The 17923-nt window shown below is 56.1% G+C and overlaps 1 protein-coding gene across 1 annotated transcript; it reads right to left on the bottom strand.

Annotated features, from left to right (window-relative positions):
* Positions 1-1416: 1416 nt before the first annotated feature.
* Positions 1417-17451, bottom strand: SPMAP2 (sperm microtubule associated protein 2). The gene is made up of 10 exons (XM_074350017.1): positions 17150-17451; positions 12513-12655; positions 11685-11753; positions 9671-9833; positions 9474-9545; positions 8968-9029; positions 8347-8416; positions 7249-7366; positions 4150-4309; positions 1417-2882 (listed from the first exon to the last, which is right to left on the bottom strand). The coding sequence occupies exons 1-10, from the start codon at positions 17449-17451 to the stop codon at positions 2644-2646; spliced, it is 1398 nt and encodes a 465-aa protein (XP_074206118.1). The 3' UTR covers positions 1417-2643.
* Positions 17452-17923: the final 472 nt, after the last annotated feature.

Here is a 17923-nt window from a genome sequence, read left to right as displayed (position 1 = left end):
GGACCTCACCTCTGACACAAAACAGGAATCGTACTTTGAAAATGTAAAAAACAGACGCGGTAACACACGTTGAAAGTGTAGCGTAAATACGGTGAAGAGCTAAGAGCAGATACGCGCGCTGTCAGGAGCTGGGAGCAGGCCAAACTCAGAATGACCCCCAGATGCATCGTAGGGTTGGGAGCCAGTGAGTCACATTGGGTCCCAGTTTACCAGTGTTCCAGAAACATTCCCCGTAGGGACAGAGAGCAGACACTGGAGGCCAGGCCAGGCCGGGAGAGCAGCCCCACGGGGCTTTGGCGGAGATGAACTTGTGTGTCTTGATCACAGTGGTGGCTCCGCCACTGGGTGCCTGTGTCCTGCTCATAAACTGGTAAGACTTGCTGTCTGTCTGTCCCAGCTCAACAAAGCTGACCACAAGCCACATCTGCAACATGTAGTACACACGCTTCTCTATCAGCGCATCAGATCACAAGATGGGGATTTACGTGTAGGCCAAAGTCAAATAGTATTTCTTAGAGAGATGTCTGCGTGAAGCTTTTTTCTTCTCATCTTGAATAAGAACGTGAAAATGTGAAGAGGTCTTGGACCAGAGAACCAGCACGTCATTCTGGACCCTTGGTTGGTTTATGGTTTTTGTTTTTTGTGTTTTGCAGGGTCCCAAAGGGCGAACACCCCCTTTATTTGTGGAGGGTCACTGCTTACCAGCCACACTGTCACCAAGGTGTGTACACTCTGCCTTGTTGACACTGAACCTCTGTGGTTTCTAACAGGTATCAGTCTCCTCTTGCTGCTGTGACAAACCACCACAGATCCAGTAGCTACAACAAACACACTTTCGTTATCTGGGGCTCAGACATCACGGTGTCAGCAGGCCGTGCTCCCCCCGGAGGCCCTGAGAGGGGCCGTGCTTCCTCTGAGGGCTGCGATCCTCCTCGTGTGGCTTTGGTGTCACAGTTTCCTCTACCTCCCTCTTGCGACATGTGATCACATTGGTCCCACCCGGGGGATCCAGGGTAACCTCCTTCTCTCAAAACCTTTCATCCCACTGCAGAGTCCCTTTTGCCATCTAAAGTGACATGTTCACAGATTTCAGGGATTGGGGCCCAAACATCTTTGGTGTCCACTCGACCAGAATCAGGACACCCTGTTTCCAGGGCGGGAACTCCTGTCCAGTAAACAGGGTGTGAGCCCTGGGCCACGTGCCCCTTGTCTCATCACAGCCGCCCCTGCCGAGGCTATCCAGCTGCCGTGGTCCCCACTCCTGTGATGAGGAGAGAGCCAGCAGTCTTATCACCACTGGACAGGTGTGCGGCCACCATCTCCCTCCAGTAGCAGAAACATTCACTCAGCAGTGGCCACCGGCTTCAAGTCAGTTTGTGTCATTGTATCAATCGGGGGGGGGGGGCTTCTTTTTAACCTTTTTCTTCTGAACCTCTGTCCAGGTTTGCGTCTATAAATACTTCAAAAATGTCCTTTAAATCATTGAGTGAATTAATGTCCCCAAAGCCTGGTACTAATTGTGGATCCTCAGACTCATGGCTCAGGACCTGACCTGTGGCAGATGCTGAGAAAATAGTTGTTGAGGGGCTGGCCTACGTCAGTCCACACATCAGTCTCTCAGGACCCAGCAACTGGTCCCCAAGTGGCCCAGCCGGAACCAGAGATACACGAGACTTTGTCTAGGATTTCAGAGACATAAGGAATCTCTCTCCCACTGTGCTCAGCTGAATAACAGCCCCCAGAGACACCCCTGTCCTGGTCCCAGGACCTGAGGATGCGTCACCTCACAGGACAGAGGGGACCCTGAAGGTGGGATTGAGTTAAGGCCCCTGGGATGGGGGTGATCCTGGATTCCCAGGGGGCCCTGTGTCCTCATAGGTTCCTCATTAGAGGGAGGCGGGAGGGTCGGAGTCAGAGAGAGACGGGAGATGCTGCGCTGCTGGCGGTGAGGATGCAGGAAGGGGCCGCGAGCCAGGGATGCAGCGCCTCCAGAAGCTGGAAGAGGCAGGAGCCACTTCTCCCTGGAGCCTCCGGAGGGACCAGCCCCACCCACGCCTGGGTTTAGCGCTGTGAGGCCCGAGTCAGACTCCTGACCTCCAGGACCGTCAGAGAGCAGATCTGTGTTGTTTTAAGCCACCTGTTTGTGGTGACTTGTTCCAGCTGCCCCAGGAAACTCACGTGGGGACTGCGGGTCTGTCACAAACTATCTGACCCTCAGTCACAACCTCAGCAAAACGAGGACACTCCTACTCCCCCTCACCAGGTTGCTGCGAGGATCGATCGGTGAACCATCCACTGGTTTGTTATGGAGGTCACCCTGTGTCCGCGGGGCTCGTGGACACCCAGGATGTGGCTGGAGCAGGAGAATTCGAGGGGAAACTGTGAAGTGAGGGGTGGAGTCGCCGTCAGAGCAGCTGGCGATGGCAGGGGATGGAAATCTGGGGGGAAAAAAGGGCTGCACGAGCTGCAGGTTGAATGCGAATGTAAGTATTATTATCATCATGAGCATCACCTCCTCCTCTGGCCTCTTCCACTGCCTTCCTGCCTCCTGGCCCAAGCGCTCAGACCCACACATGAGGTTAGGATGCGCTCGGGTGTTCACTGGTCATGGCGTGGGCTCGGGGGCCAGGCCGGCTCTCAGTCTCAGACTCTTCCGGTGACACCCTTGGGGGTGGCGAGCTCGTGCAGGCGTGGGGACGCCCGGGCCACCAGGGAGGCGGGGGAGATGCGGCAGGGGTCGTAGCCCTCGTTCAGGCACTTCCGCACCTTGGGCTTGGCCAGCGAGATGACCCGGGGACTGGCCACTGCCTTCTTGGTGATCTCCAGCACCTCCCAGCGTGGATCTCGGTCAGGAACACACTTGTCTGACTGGGCCTTGGGCACTGGAAGGGCGGGAGAGAAGGACAGGTCAGGCCCGGAGCCCTGCGTGTGGGGCCCGCCCCTGCAGAGGTCAGCCTCCTGGGTTAGAGCTCCCAAGTTCAATGGCCTGTCCGACGACAGCTGAGCAGATACACACACGCGTGTCCCTCCACACACAGGAGCATCACTCAGCCGTGAAAAGGAGAGCAGCCCTGACACTTGCCACCACGTGGATGGACCCTGAGAACACGATGCTCAGGGAGAGAAGCAGACACAGGAGGACACACAGTGTGTGACTCCATGGATGTGAAACGTCCAGAACAGGCCAGTCCACAGAGACAGGAGAGGGGATTCCTGGTTGTCAGGGGCTGAGTAGGGGGTGGGGTGGCTGCTCATGGGGACAGTACGTGGAATGTTCTAGAATTAGAGGTGATGAGTGCATAGCTCAGTGAATGTACTGAAAGATGCTGAATTGGGCACTTTAAAAGGGTGAATTGTAAAAAAAAAAAAAAAAAAAAAAAAAATGAAATGGTCACAGGTCCCAGACAGAGAGACTCAGAGGGGAGAGATGGAGGTGCCAGGGGCCAGGGGTGAGGAAGGCGTTCAGTCAGCCCTTTCTCCCACTCCTTCCTCCGATGTCTCGGTGGGGAGGGGAGTGTGGGAGGCCTCCTCTCTTCCTGGCTGGTGCTGCTCTCCTGGTAGGGGGTTCCTGCCGGGCACTGGCCACAGGGGTGCGGGACAGGCATGCAGGGCCCCAGAGGGCTGCGTGTGTCTGGGGGTCTCTGTGCACCTCACGTGTACCCCAGAGGGAGACACAGCAAGCTGCCTTCGGTGGTGGGATCCCTTTCTTCTCCACAGTACTCTGCCTCCTCCAAAGTCTCTGCAGTCAGGGCACGCTACTTTTGTTGGGGGGAACCAGGTACTGCCTTTGTTTTACGGGACGGGAAGAGAGTCAGGCCAACGCCACACCAGCCACCCGTGGGCCTCAGCTTAGCCCTCCAGGCCCCGGCCCCACACCCCGACTTCCTCTTCTGCAGCCACTTGCGGTGCCAGGAGACCCTCTGCCCAGGCCCACACACCCGACCCCGGGGGACAGGTCCCCAGCTCCAGGGGGCCCTGTGGGCCACAGTCTGAATTATCCACAGGGGTCTGGACCGTGGCTCTGCAGTTCAAGGGGAAGATGAGGGAAGCACGAATCTGGCAGAAGCAGGTGCAAGTCCACTGACTGCCCGTCTGTGTCTGGTGGGGAAGGACCCCCAACAAGGCACCAAGCCCCAGGGACCTGCTTACTGGCCAAGTGCAGGAGGCGGTTGTAGTCGGACACGTGTGGCTTGGGTTTCGGCATGGGGTCCCACTCTTCCAGCAGGGTGGCTGGAGCCCTGGGCTTGGCCAAGAGGAGGATCCTGGGACTGGGCACGGCCATCCGGGCTGCCCTGGACACCTGGGACACCTGGAAACAGAGTTATTCGTGACTCTCCCTTATGCCCCAGACCAAACAACCCCATGGCAATACTGAAAGACCAAAGACAGACTAGGAGGAGGGTAGTTTGCGGCGTGTTCAGCAAAGGATTAGCAACCATCACAAATAAAGAGCTCCTCTAAATCAATAACACAAAAGAACGACAGGAACCTGAGCCAATCAGGTAGGCAAGCAAGCCAAGGGATCAGCAAGCCTCTCTGTGGACCAGGGAAATGTAATTAAAACAGCAAAACATCGCTCCACGCCAACAAACTTGGCAAAAGTGAAAAAGTCTGACCTTATCAAGTCCTGGCAAGAACACAGAGGGTGGGGAGGGGAGGCTCCAGCACTTGGGAGAGCAACCGTCCATCCCCAGTAGCGGGGGACATGCACCCTGGACACCACTGACACCACGGCGGGAGGGTAAGCGGGGGGACATCTCCGTGGCTGGCAACCGGGGCACCTGGAAACAACCTCGGTGCCTATCAGTCGGGGATGGGTTGGTGAACGGGTATACTCCTGTGCCCGGACACAACCCAGCAGTAAAAACACAGCTTCTACATAAACGAGCCCACAGTGCTCTAGAGAGCAGACATTGAGGGGAAAGCAAGAAAGAAGAGAGTCCACATGTGTATATTAAACACACAACACACTGTGATTATAGTTTATGGATCTATTTGCATAATAAAGTACAAAATGATGGAAACGAGGCAGAGCCGGCCAAAGTGCAGGACGGCAGACGGTTTACTAAGAAACCCACAGAGGCAGCTCAGTGTCTCGCAGGGAATCCACACATGACAAGTGCCTTTGAAACCGGCTGTCACGCGGCGCCATCAGCTGGCGGCAAATCGGTTAATCGTTGTCCCGCTCTCGCCACCCCCCCCCAAAAAAAGTGCAAACCAGATCCGCTCCTCCCAGGCTGCCCCCTCCCCGCCAGCCGGCTCCTTTACACGTGTAAACGTTCTTAAAGAATGGACAAAACCTGAGTGTGTCTGCCCAGTGGAGGTGGGGGCCGTCCTGACTCCTCTGGAGTGGGAGGGCGCAGGGGAAGGGGGGAATGTTTTACTCCTAAAGGGAGGAGGTCAGAATAAACCTGCCCAAACCCTCGGGCATGTCATGTGTTCCGAAAGCTCTCTGCTAGGTGCGCTTTGGGTAGGAGACTGCCTGGAGGCAGAGGACTGGCTGAAACCATCTCCAAGGTTCACTGAAACTTGAGTCCCTGTCTCCTGACATTGTCCTGCTTGGAAACCACAGACACTGCTCTCACTAAAGACATCTTGGTGTTTACAGACTCGTGTCCCTCCTTCTGTCCTTCCCTCCGTCCTTCTTTCCCCTCCCCTCCCCTTCTCCTCCCCCCACCCCTGCCCGTGGCCCCCACAGCTGTCACCAGCTGAGGTGGAGGTGAGTCAGACTGCAGTCCTGCCTTCAAGGAGCCCCAGCCTGGAGGGCAGACCACAGGCAGGTAAACACTGGTTTATTCAGGCACTGGAATAATATTGAGGACCACTCCAATGCCTGCCCAGGACAAGGCAAGGTCTGGACACCAGGATAGACAAGCCCCTTTGTGCAGTGCAGGAATCGACAGTCCAGTCCAAGCCTGTGTGAGAGGCGCTGCGGAGGGAAATTCTGGTGTAGGAGTCTGGAGGTGGGGCTCCCCCTAGGCTGGGCGGAACAGGAGCAGAGCCGGAGTCTAGGTAGGGGGACGACACGTGCAAAGGCCGGGGGCCTTGTAGAGGGAGCAGCATTTAGTCCAACAGAGGGGACACATGCGGGCGGAGTGGTGGAGAAGACCCCGTCCTGCTGACGTTCCCGGGGAGCGTACTGGGGAGCCACGGAGGGCGCTGGGCACAGAGGGCTTGACGGCTGAACCGGCAAAGGAGAGGCAGGGGCCAGGGCAACAGCAGGTGCATCACCAGGCAAGAGGTGGGCAGGTCAGAAGGCCAGTGCCCCCTCCCCCTGGATCCTGATGCAACCAAACAAAACCGACTCTAAAAGCCATTTTTTGAGACAGATGGGGAGACAGCACGTGGACAGGGTATGCTGACACTAAGGTAACGTTGTTCAGTCTTCCAGTGTAACTATTATCGTTACGGTTGTTTTCAAAGTAGCCTCCTCTGTCAGCAATCTACAAGGAAGCACTGATTAGGAAGTGCTGAGATGCCTGGGTTTACTTTTCAAAGGTTTAAAGCAAGGTCTGTCAAATAAGCTCGTGAAAGCACCCGTCCGCACACGACTCAACGCGCGTGGAGCCACCGTGCCACCCGCGGCACGTCTGTCAGCCAGCCAGCTGGGAGGCAACAAGCAGAGCGACCAGCAAAGGCACAGATGGTGCTGGACAGAGTGGCTGCCGTGGACGCAGCTGGCCAGTTTCTGACGTCAGACAGGCCTCCGGACCCAGCAAGCCCACTTCCAGGTGTTCACCCCGGACGCACAGAAACTATCCCCACAGAGACCCGAGCTCAGAGGTTCACGCAGCTGTGTGTGCAGGAGCCTAAACCCACAAACAGCCACACGTCCCTCAGCGGGTGAGCCGTGCCCACACCATGGCCCCTTCCCAGGAGAGCGTGTCTCATCAGGAGTGGCCGGAGGGGGCCTACGGGGCCGAGTCAGGCCCCAGCTGGGGAGGAGAGGTAAGGGCTGGATTCAGAACGCGCTGAGCTTTCTGGTAACCTGAGACTGGGCGGAAGGCTCTGGGCTCCTCTCTGAGCTGAGGGGCAGGGAGGGTGGTCCTGGAGCAGGCTTCCAGGCAGGGCAGGAAAGTAAAGCTTTCTCTGGAACAAATCCTGGAGGATTCACAGGAAGGCAGTGATGTGTCTACTGCTCTGCAGTCTGTTCCCTCCTGTCCTCCTAGGCCCCTGACCGCAGCCTGGGGCCGGGGTTGTGGGGGGCCTGCGGGGAGCAGGGCCAATCCAGGAGAGACAGGTACCTACCTCGGACATGCTGGTGCTCCAGATGTTGCTCCGCATCTTCGGCCTGGCCAGTTCCCTCAGGCGACTGGACGCTTGGTATCCCAAGGTGGACCGGGCAATGGGCCAGACGGAGGTGGTCCTGAGGGACAGCCACATTGGAGGCCCAGGGGGACATGTGTGTGCTTCTATGTGTGGGTGACACCCCCCTCTCAGCTGCTCTCTGATTCTGGGGATCAGGGGAGCCTGGGACCATGGAGAGTTTTGAAAATACCTCCAAGGAGGATTCATAAAAGAGCCCCCAGTGTCCTCAGGGTCAGAGTGACGCTCTCAGGAGATCCTGTGCCGCCCGCCCTTCCCAGGCCTCCCCCATACCCCCCCCCCAACCAGGGCAAGTTGGGAACTGGATGCCATGGGTAGAGAGTGTGCTTCCGAGTGCCCACAGGAAGCCAGGAAAGAGCTTCCCCACACCGCAGGCCCCGCGCCTCCTAAAATCAGATCTCAGCTCTGCTTCTGCTCCAGAAACAACCACGTCTGAGGCAGACTCTCATTTTCACATCCCTCAGGCTGGACCACAGGGACACGGCCGCCAGAGGCCCAGGTCGTCCTTGCCTGGATGTGCTGGGATGCGGGCATCACACGGGTCAGCCCAGCCAAGCTCCACGCACCTGGTTCTGCAGGTGCTACGTCACACGCAGAGTAAATTACCTCCAAGTCAGACATCGATCGCTCGTGATCGGCATTAAGGTGAGGGGTTACTGGCACGTGGAAGACGTGGGTGGGGCTGAGCGGAAAGCGACTCAGAACATTTGCACTGGATTCAGCCAGTTCATCTCAGGTGCCCTCCTTTCCATGCCAGCACCAGATAAGACACTGCAGCCTGTGTCCTGTCCCTCCAGACCACACTCCAACCAGCACAGAAGGCACGGTGCCCCGAGGCATCTCACAGCTGCCAGCCTCTGGAGCCCCCGGGGCCCACGCTGCTCACCCTGGGCAAGTGCCTCTGCGTCTCCAGCATCTCCCGCGGGAGCGCAGCCCCGAGGCTCAGTGCCCGAGGCCCTGGAGGGGGCGGCCCCGGCCCTGGCCCTGCCCCCGCCCACCCCAGAGTCGCGGGGGCCCCACCTGTTGTTGCTGTAGCACTCTGAGTAGAACCTCTTGGGTCGAGCCAGCTCCTCCACCCGGCGGGACACCTCTGCGGGAAAAGGGCAACAGCCTGACTCAAACCCGACCCCCTACACCAGACACCCTGCCTGGGAACCGCGGGTCCCGGTCTGGGAGCAGCAGGGCTGGACGGGGGCGCGGCAGGCCCACCAGTGGGAAAGCAGATTTTGGCCAGAAGTCAGGACAGGCCTCCGGTCGGGGCTTCTGAACCCTGAGGGAGAACACACCCTGAGCTTCTCTCCAGAAATGAGCTTTCCTGAAACGTTTAATTTAAAGGGACCTGCTGCACTTAGTGTAGAAGCTACTGTGGAAAGAAGGGAAAGGTCCTCTGTGAAGTTGACACTGGCCCCTCCTTGGCTGCCACGTCCCCTGGACAGTGGGCCCCACAGCCCTCCCCCAAGGCCAGCCTCCTGATGGGGGACAGACTCTGGAGAGGACCCCTGGAAGATTGGGTGGGGGTACTCCTGGGTGACGAGGAACGAGCAGCCCCAGGGGACTCCTGGCAGGGTTGGGGCAGGGGGGGCACGGGTCAGGGTGAGATGGGCCGCCCTGGGAGGAGGGAGGCAGGTGGGCTCCACCCACCCGGCACTGTGATGGTGAGGGTGGTGTCTTTGAGAAATCTCTCCGTCCAGTACACAGATGGCCTGGAACACACCCAGCGGGGCTCAGGGTGAGGGAGGCAGGGCCCAGACATCCTGCGCCCGGCTCAGGAACAGGATTCAGGGCGCCCTGTGAACTCAACCTCGAGGAGAACAGCTGGATAGGGAGGGAGGGAGGAGACAGAGTGGGGGGTTGCAGAAGGGGCAGTCAGAGAGGGGCAGGGGAGAAAGTCTTAGAGCTGTGGGGAGTGAAGATTATTTTGAGCAAAGCAGGTGTTCAGAGGAGGAAGGAGCTGGGGGAAAAAAGAAGTGTAACTGAGAAAGGGGCCCAGCGGTCATCTGGGGAGCCAACCCATCTCAAGCTGGGGCCAGGAGTCCTGGGTGGGGGCCCCCAGCCAAGAGCTCTGCCTTGGACCCATCCCAGGAGAGTAGAGGGACTCGAGAGACGGGCCCCTGGACGTGGAGGGCATGCGGGGGGCCTGGACTCACCAGTAGACACAGAACTGCAGGCTCCTCATGCGGGGGGTGATCCACGCATAGCCCCTGCAGCAGTACCCCATCCTGCGGGAGACAGGGCCCCGCCCACCCTGGCGCTGGGCTCCTGACTTCTCACCCCCCTCAGAACCCACCTGGCATGTGGGGACAGAGGGGGCCTGGGGCCCGGGCTCCCCTCCACGGACCCTCACCTGTCCTTCAGGACGTGCCAGTTGGTCTTGGGCTTGGCCAGCTCGAAGAGCCGCCTCCTCTTCCTCCTCTCCCGGCCCACGGAGGTGCTGGGGAGCCTCTGGGAGATGGACAGCCGGCTTCGGGAGAGTCGGGGGGTGAGGTCGGAGGTGCCCGCTTCCCCCTCTGCAGCCCAGACCCATCCTTCTGCTCTCCCCCACCCCCCACCCCATGGGTCTCCTGGCCTCCTAAAGAGGTCTCTCTGGAGGAGAATTCTGGCATCACAACGACCTGGACCAAGACCCTAAGTTCTCCACCAGTGCGCCCCTCAGTTCCCTCCTCTGTGAACCGAGCAGAGACTCATTCCCGCCTCTCAGGGTCAGAAGACAAATGGCCACCAGAGCCCAAAGGGGCACTAGGTCACAGAGTGCCCTCTACTGAGGCGGGGACCCCCCCCCCCCAAGCAGGGCCACTACTCTCCTGCCAGCACCAACCGGTTCCCTGGCCCAGAGGCTCTATTTTCACTTTTTGCCTCTGGAACGGCTTACTTACCCCTAAAATTCTATTGGTTCTCTGAACTCACTTCTGATTGGTTATTTCTCTCCTTCCTGATTGGTCCACTTCCCTCACTCCTGATTGGTTATTTCTCTCCCTCCTGATTGGCCCACTTCCCTCACTCCTGATTGGTTATTTCTCTCCCTCCTGATTGGTCCATTTCTACAAAGCTTGTTCTTAATTAGTCAACATTCCTTATACCTCATTTGCATACGATGTTGCAAAGTGTAAACTGGCAGCCTATAAAAGCCAGTGTAAACCTACAGACAGGGTTCAAAGCTTGGATTGTTAACTTCTTTGGGCCTGCTGGCATAATAAACGTGAGTTCTCCAACTATCCTAGTGCTGCTTGGTCTCTAGCCCGGATCCAGGTTGCTATCACAACTGAACTGTAACACCGAGCTATAATGCTGAGCTGTAACACATTTTTCCGTGACATTTTTGAAGGCCCCAGCGGGATTCCAACCATGCTGTTTCCTTACGCCGCAGCAGCATCGGAGCAACCACCGGGAACTCCAAAAGTGAACAAGGAGGTGCGCCGCCTGACAGTATTGCAGGTCCTCCTTTGCGGAGGTGATTCGGTCCTCTGGGCGGCTGTGCCCCAACTGGACTTGGTGGAGGAATAGACCAACTCACCAAGCAATGTGGCCGAACAAGGTAGGAACTCTGGGAAGCATCCATATTTAGGTTAGGGTAATCAGGTTGTGTCCTGAGGACAGAAGAGGAGACTGGTCACCTCCTCCAGCTCCCCACCTGACGGTAGGGGAGGGAATGTGCAAATAATCTGTGTTTGGGTGTGTGTGTGGGTGGGTGGGTGGGTGGGTGCAGCCTGAAAAGCATGCGGTCAGGTTCGAGTTTGTGGCTCCATGGCATTCTGCTACGGAGTTCGAGTGAGTCCCAACCTGCGGTTCTGTGGTAACATTACATGGCTCATGGCGGTATCGGCCCCTCAGGGAATCGATTGGAGTCAGTGGTTTATACTGACCCGCTGAAGCTAATTAGCGCCTTCATCCCCGTGAGAGGAGTGGCCAGGCAGACGCAGGGAAAACCCTCCCTTTGTCCCGTTTGCGACACCGGCACAGGATGGCTACACAGGGAGGGAAAGGGACGCAGAACAGTCTATGAGTAAATGACCCCTGTGTCCTTAGGGGCAAAGATGAGACGATGTTAAACAGTTTCAGACGCGACCTTGTCACCAGTCCCCCAGAATATCCTGTCGCAATCAATAAACTAGTCTCAATATACTTACCAGTCTGAAATTAAGACTACAAGACCTGTGCTAGAGGGAGCCAACCCAGGACTGGCTGGAACTCACTTCTGACGTCCCCCTTATTTTGGTTCACTTATTCTGCCACCAGCCAGCCACTCTGGCCTCATATTTTGTCAATTCAGGCTATAAAAAGACTTATACAGGGCCCCCAGAGCTCATCCAGGCCTGGGGGAGTCTCAGGGTTACCTGCCTAATGTGGAAACCCCAACTCACTGGCAGCACTTGCAGCCAAGCAGGTAGATGTTAGGCCCAGTGAGGCAGCCAGCTTTTTTGAGAACTCCACTGTTTTGAGGAGTGGGAAGAAGATACGGGGGTCACAGTCCTCAGTGCCAGAAGCAGACCCACACCTATGGGCCATGAACTCTGTCAACTAATAGTAAAGGGATCCTCAAAATCAAAGCCGACAGTTCTGGACTGCATGGTTAAAAATTTCAAAAAGGGTTTCTCAGGCAACTATGGAATTAAATTGACACCAAAAAAGTTGCACACATGGTGCGAGTCAGAGTGGCCCACCTTTGGAGTGGGATGGCCCCTGGAAGGCACGCTCGACCTGTCAGCTGTCAGGGACGTACACTGGATAATCACCACGCCCCCAGGGCACCGCGACCAACTCCTATATATTGATTCTTGGCTAACAATCGCCCAAACCTTGCCTCCATGGGTCCGGGTCTACACAAACGGTCAAGGACAATATAAGATCCTCATGGTTCTGACATTAAAGATGGAAAAAGACACGAGGCCAGTCCTTCAGGTAAACCCTGAAGAACTGCCAGTGCTACCCCTGCCAAATGCTCCTACTGCTACTGCAGCTCCACCACAGCTGCCTCTACCGGACGGTCCACCACTGCTTGTACCGCCACGGTGGCCCCAGGCTCTGAGCTGGGAGCCCAAGGGGTGGAAACTCTGTTCAGCCCCGCAGGACACCCAGCCAGCGGCCATTCTACAGAGGCCTCTCCGGGAGACCCAAGAGCCCCAACAAGCTAACGATGATGGCCCCGTACAGCCCAGCCACTCCATCCCGTACTATCAGGCTTTCAGTACAATGGATCTCCTGAACTGGCGACACCACACTCTGCCATGTTCGGAAAAACCCCAGGCCATGATTGACCTCCTGGAGTCCATCTTCCAGACCCACCGGCCAACTTGGGATGACATTCAACAGCTGCTCCTGACACTCTTCAATACTAAAGAAAGAAAGCAGATCATAACAGAAACGGCTACAAAAATGAAAATGGCTACAAAAGCAGGCCCCAGAGGGAACCATGGATGTGGAAGAATGGGCCCGGAATGCAGCCCCAGAGACAAGACCAGAATGGAACTAACTCCCAAGCTGAACGGAAGGCTCTGCAGACATATTGGAGAGCCCTCCTACATGGGTTGTGAGCTGGGGCAAAGAAACCAACCAACATGTCTACGACCACCATGATCCAAAGGCAGACAAGTTCCCCAGGTACTATGGTGAGAGGCAATTTGGGAGCCCACAGAGATGTCAATCATCCACTATAAAGGACACCATAAAGGGAAATGAACCCTATAAACAAGAAACAACTAGCAGATCAGGGTACACACAAAGCGGCAAGTGAATCAGGCCATGCCAGAGATCTTGGGGCCATCCCAAAGGTTCGACCAGCACCCAAACTGCTGCCAACATCTCCAGCATACAGCCACGAGAAAAACTCATGGGCCAAAACTAGAGAAGGAACCAGCAGAAAAAAAGGACGGTGGGTGATGCCTGACAAACGTGTATATATATACCTGAACGATTAGCCCACCAGGTGGTCCCTCAGCAACATGAGCTCGCCCACCTGGGAAAGACTGCCCCAGAGGCCCTGCTGGGGCGGTACTGTCTGATCCCTCAACTTCCATCCCTCTGTGCCTCAGTCTCAGCGCTGCCTCACATGTGCTCAGAATAATGCACAACAGGGGTCAGCTAGCTAGACCAAGAAGAACCCAGTGCCTTGGCCAGGCTCCTTTTAAAGATATGGAAATGTGTTTTGCAGAAGTGGGGCCCAGCAGAGGATACAACTACTTGCTGGTTTTTATCTGCACCTTTTCAGGATGGGTAGAAGCATACCCAACACGGACTGAGGAAGCAAGAGGAGTAACAAAGGCCTAACTCAGAGAAATCATCCCCAGATTTGGGATGCCATTAACCATAGGGTCAGACAATGGACCCGCATTCGTGGCAGAAATACTAGAAGTGGTAAGAACACTAAACATCTGCTGGAATCTACAAGAAGCCTACAGGCCCTGGCATTCAGGGAGGATAGAGTGCATGGGCCAGACCCTTAAAAAGGAGATGATAAAGCTCAGTTGAGAAACTCAACTACCTTGGACTGACACTCTGCCCATGGCTCTCCAGTGGGTACTCTGCGCCCCTTGGTCCAAGACGGGATTCTCCCCTTTTGAAATCTTATATGGGAAACCCCCTCCCCTGATGTTACTAGGGGAAAATGTTAGAGGTGGGAAGCTTAGAACTTCATAAGTAAATGCAGGGTCTCCAAAAAAACTATGCGGAAAGTCCATAGGTGGGTAACTGATGGGATCCCAGTCTCACTGGGAACAATGTTACACCTATATGAGCCGGGAGATCAAGTCTGGATAAGAGATTGGAAAAAGGAGCCCCTTGAACCCACTTGGAGGGGCCCCTACCCAGTTATACTAAACATCCCAACAGCTCTTAAAGTTGCAGATATCGCCCCATGGATTCATCACACCAGAGTAAAGAGAGAAATACCACCACGAGACGAGGACGTCTGGAGAATCAACCAGGACCTCGAGGAGCCACTCGAAATTGGGGCCAGAGACACCCGCCTCACCTGCCGGAGACCACCAAGCCTTGCTCTAGCCACACTCGGAAGCTAGCTAGTCAACGCACGGCAGAAGCCTGAGGAACCACCAATCAAGACATAAAATGAACTGCCGCCCCGACTTTATTTTATTGAGTATTGTTACTATATTACTAGCTGTAGGACTGATAGCCACTGCACCCCAGGATTGGAACATGGGCCAGAAACTAATAGCAGCTGTACTCTCTCTACAATAGGAAGCCTAATGGTCAGTCGGTATCTGCTGGAGGAACCATACCTCCCTCTTAGAAAAAGTGAAGCCCCAAACCCTTCTGCTTACAAAAGTAGTTGCTGGCATATCTCTTTCCATGACAGGGGTTCCAATGGGACCCATTCACCAAATTGCATTTGGCAGGAACCTGCTCCCCAGAAAAAATCCCCGGCCCACACGCTCAGGGCCCTTCTATACACCTAGCAAGGGTTGGGAAAAGAAAAATAGACCTAGGTCCATGCCTTATAACCAGGACCCCCCAATTAAGTCCCTTATTAAGCAAGTCCATCACCTTAATGCTACTAACCCACAACTAGCGAGTGCTTCCTGGCTCTGCCTGCGTCCCAGCCCCCTCCAGCATGCAGCAAGCCCGATAGGTCTCTCAGCTCTAACCAAGTTTAATGGCCACCCTGGGTGGTCCCCAGACTCCACAGATGTAAGCCCCCAGTCACTTAATGTACAGCCGGCCCATACAGCTCCCGCCTCCATCTACAACTCGGGGACAAAACATTCTGTAGGAAATCTGGCCACTGCCCAGTGTGCCCAAACCCATAACTGCACCCCTGTTTACAGTTGGACGCCTGCCAAACCCTGGTGCACACCAAGCCCAGGTACCTTTTTTGGTAGGTGGGGCACACGCCTGCCAGCCAGTTGACAGGTAATTGCACACTGGCCTTCCTTACCCCTCAGATACACATAATACCTGATAACCAGAGCCTTCCTGTACCCCTGATGGCCCATACTTGATCAAAAAGGGCCATCCAGTTAATACTACCACTACTTGTTGGGCTGGAATAGCGACTGGAGTGGGCACAGGAATAGGAGGAATAGCCTCATCATCCTACTATGACCAGCAGTTATCTGCTGAGGTCACTGAAGGCTTAAAACAGGTGGCTGAGTCCTTAATGACGCTACAAAACCAGTGGGACTCCCTAGCAGCAGTAGTCCTACACAACAGGAGGGGTTTAGACTTGCTCACCCCCAAAAAGGGGGGACTCTGTCTCTTCCTAAATGAGGAATGTTGTTTCTATGTAAATCGATCAGGAATTGTCAGAAATATGGTCCAACAACTACGAGATCGAGCTGGGCGCAGAAACCAGGAATTAGCAAACTCCTGGGCACAGGGGACTAACCCCTGGGGTTGGGCCTCCTGGCTCCTCCCCCTAGCAGGCCCCCTCCTTATGATCCTTTCAGCACTGCTGTTTGGCCCCTGCATCCTTAATCTCATTACCTGTTTCATTAGCTCACGAGTAGAGTCACTGATACGACAGCTACTAGTCACTCAGTACAGGCCCCTGGACCAGAAGAACCCAATGGTGAATAAGGGGCATCACTCTAAGGTTGATGCTCACTACAGATGTTAAAGAGAGCATCAAAGCGGGGAATGAGGCGGGAAGCCCCATAAAAAGACTGGCAGGACCCTCAAGCAGGGCCACTACTCTGCTGCCAGCACCATCCAGTTCCCCAGCCCAGAGGCTCTATCTTCACTTTTTTGCCTCTGAACCAGCTTACTTACCCTTAAAATTCTATTGGTTCCCTGAGCTCACTTCTGATTGGTTATTTCCTTCACTCCTGATTGGTTATTTCTGTCACTCCTGATTGGCCCACTTCCCTAACTTCTGATTGGCCCATTTGTAGTACTTTATTTGCATGGAGCTCACTCCTGGTTGGTCCATTTCTACAAAGCTTGTTCTTAGTCAACTCTCCTTATACCTCATTTGCATATGATGTTGCAAAGTATAAACTGGCAGCCTATAAAAGCGATGTAAACCTACAGACGGGGTCCAGAGCTTGGAGTGTTAACTCCTCAGGGCCCGCTGGCGTAATAAACCAGAGTTCTCCAACTCTCCGAGTGCTGCTTGGTCTCTCACCGGGATCCAGGTTGCTGTCACAACTGAGCTGTAACACTTTTCCACACCACCACCCAGGAAGCCCACAGACAGGGCAGACCAGGGTGTTCAGTGACTGCACAGGCACACACCCCCTGCCCCGCCGGCCGCATCACATATGGGTCTGTGCTCTTCACGCAAGCTCTGTGGGAACAGGAGTCATTGTACAGGGAGGGTGAATGTCCCTCTGCAGTGCAGGGGCTCAGGGGGTAGCACCTGCTGACCTACTGTCTGGAAGCAGAGGGGGCAGGGGGCAGGGAGCCCAGGGACCCTTGCACACATGTGCACGCGCACACGCACACTAAGGCACTAGATCCCACAGTGAGAGGGAGCACCTGCTTCTCTGCAGGACATGCAGCAGCTCAGCTCACCCGGGATGTGCCCTCCGGCCTGTACTCAGCATTTCTAGCCATTTGTGGCACTTGGAAGGGTTTCAGCTTTGGGAATTGGGAGATTTTTTCCCACTTCTTTTTCTTTCTGACCAAGGGCCACGACTTGTGACCCTCCCGCCGCTCTAAACTTTGTTCAACTCCCAAAGCAGCACTTTTACAGGGCTTCCCACCCTAACTCATAAGCCCCCGGACAGGGGCTCTTTGCCAATGTCCTCCTCAGGGGCAGTGAGGTGCCTGGCCTGCGTCTCAGGCCCCGGGGGAACCCACGTCAGTGCAGCCACACCCAGGGGCCACCCAGCCCACCCCCGCCACCCGCGCAGCCACTCCCCTGGCCCACCTCATCTCTGGCACACCCTCCTCATCTTTCTCCAGAACGCGCTCCAGCTCTGCGATGGCCTCTGCTGGGTGCTGGGAGTCCAGGAGCTCTTCCCCAGTCACCTCAGGGGGAATCTCCTCTTCCTGGCTCTCTGATCCCAGCTCCCTGTCATCCAGATCCTGGTATTTGGCGTCCCTGGACCCCCAGCTCTCATACACGGTGCCCTGGAGGCCCAGCGTGGCATCCTCCTGCACCCGCTCCGACCTGTCTTTGGGCTCCGACGTGTGGTGGCCATACGGTGAACTTTGCTGGTGGTCCCCCATGTGCCGGGCCCTCCCCAGCCCTGCAGCCTTGCTCCCACAACACCCAAGTGTGTCTGTGGTCACCTGGCAACAGGAGAATTGTCCCCACATTCTTGGCGCCCACGTTCCACGACCAGCACAGCCACAGACGGCCACCACCGAGATGACACTGACGCTGCCCTGTGTGGGTTCGCCCACTCCTCCAACCTCGGCCCGCCCCATCCCCTCCTGCCACTCTGCCTTCCTGCTCCAACTTGCTGGCACCCACCTCAGGGCTTCTGCACATGCTGGTTCCCTCTGCCCACACACGTCCTGGGGGCTCCTCTTCAAGACAGCAGCCCCCTGCCTAGGGCTCTGCATCTCAGCGCCTGGCTTGACTTCTCCATGGCGTTTGGCACAGCCTGAAATGACATTGGTCACATATTTGCTTTCTTCTTCAGTGTCTAGCTCTGTCTTGTAGAAAGTTCCTTCCCAGACCAGGAGCCGAGGGAGT

Source organism: Camelus bactrianus, chromosome 22 (genome assembly GCF_048773025.1).
Source record: "Camelus bactrianus isolate YW-2024 breed Bactrian camel chromosome 22, ASM4877302v1, whole genome shotgun sequence".
In the NCBI taxonomy this organism is placed as follows: Eukaryota; Metazoa; Chordata; class Mammalia; order Artiodactyla; family Camelidae; genus Camelus; species Camelus bactrianus.
Note: the sequence above shows the minus strand (reverse complement) of the source record. Positions and strands in the feature narration are given on the sequence as shown.

Excerpts from the sequence above, each read along its gene's own strand:
- SPMAP2 (XM_074350017.1), bottom strand. The coding sequence starts at position 17,451 with ATGGGGGACCACCAGCAAAGTTCACCGTATGGCCACCACACGTCGGAG. Across the intron at positions 9,834-11,684 it reads CTTGGCTGCAAGTGCTGCCA|AGGGGGAAGCGGGCACCTCC; the intron begins GTGAGTTGGGGT and ends TCTGGGCTGCAG. Across the intron at positions 7,367-8,346 it reads GAGTGCTACAGCAACAACAG|GACCACCTCCGTCTGGCCCA; the intron begins GTGGGGCCCCCG and ends GCTGTCCCTCAG.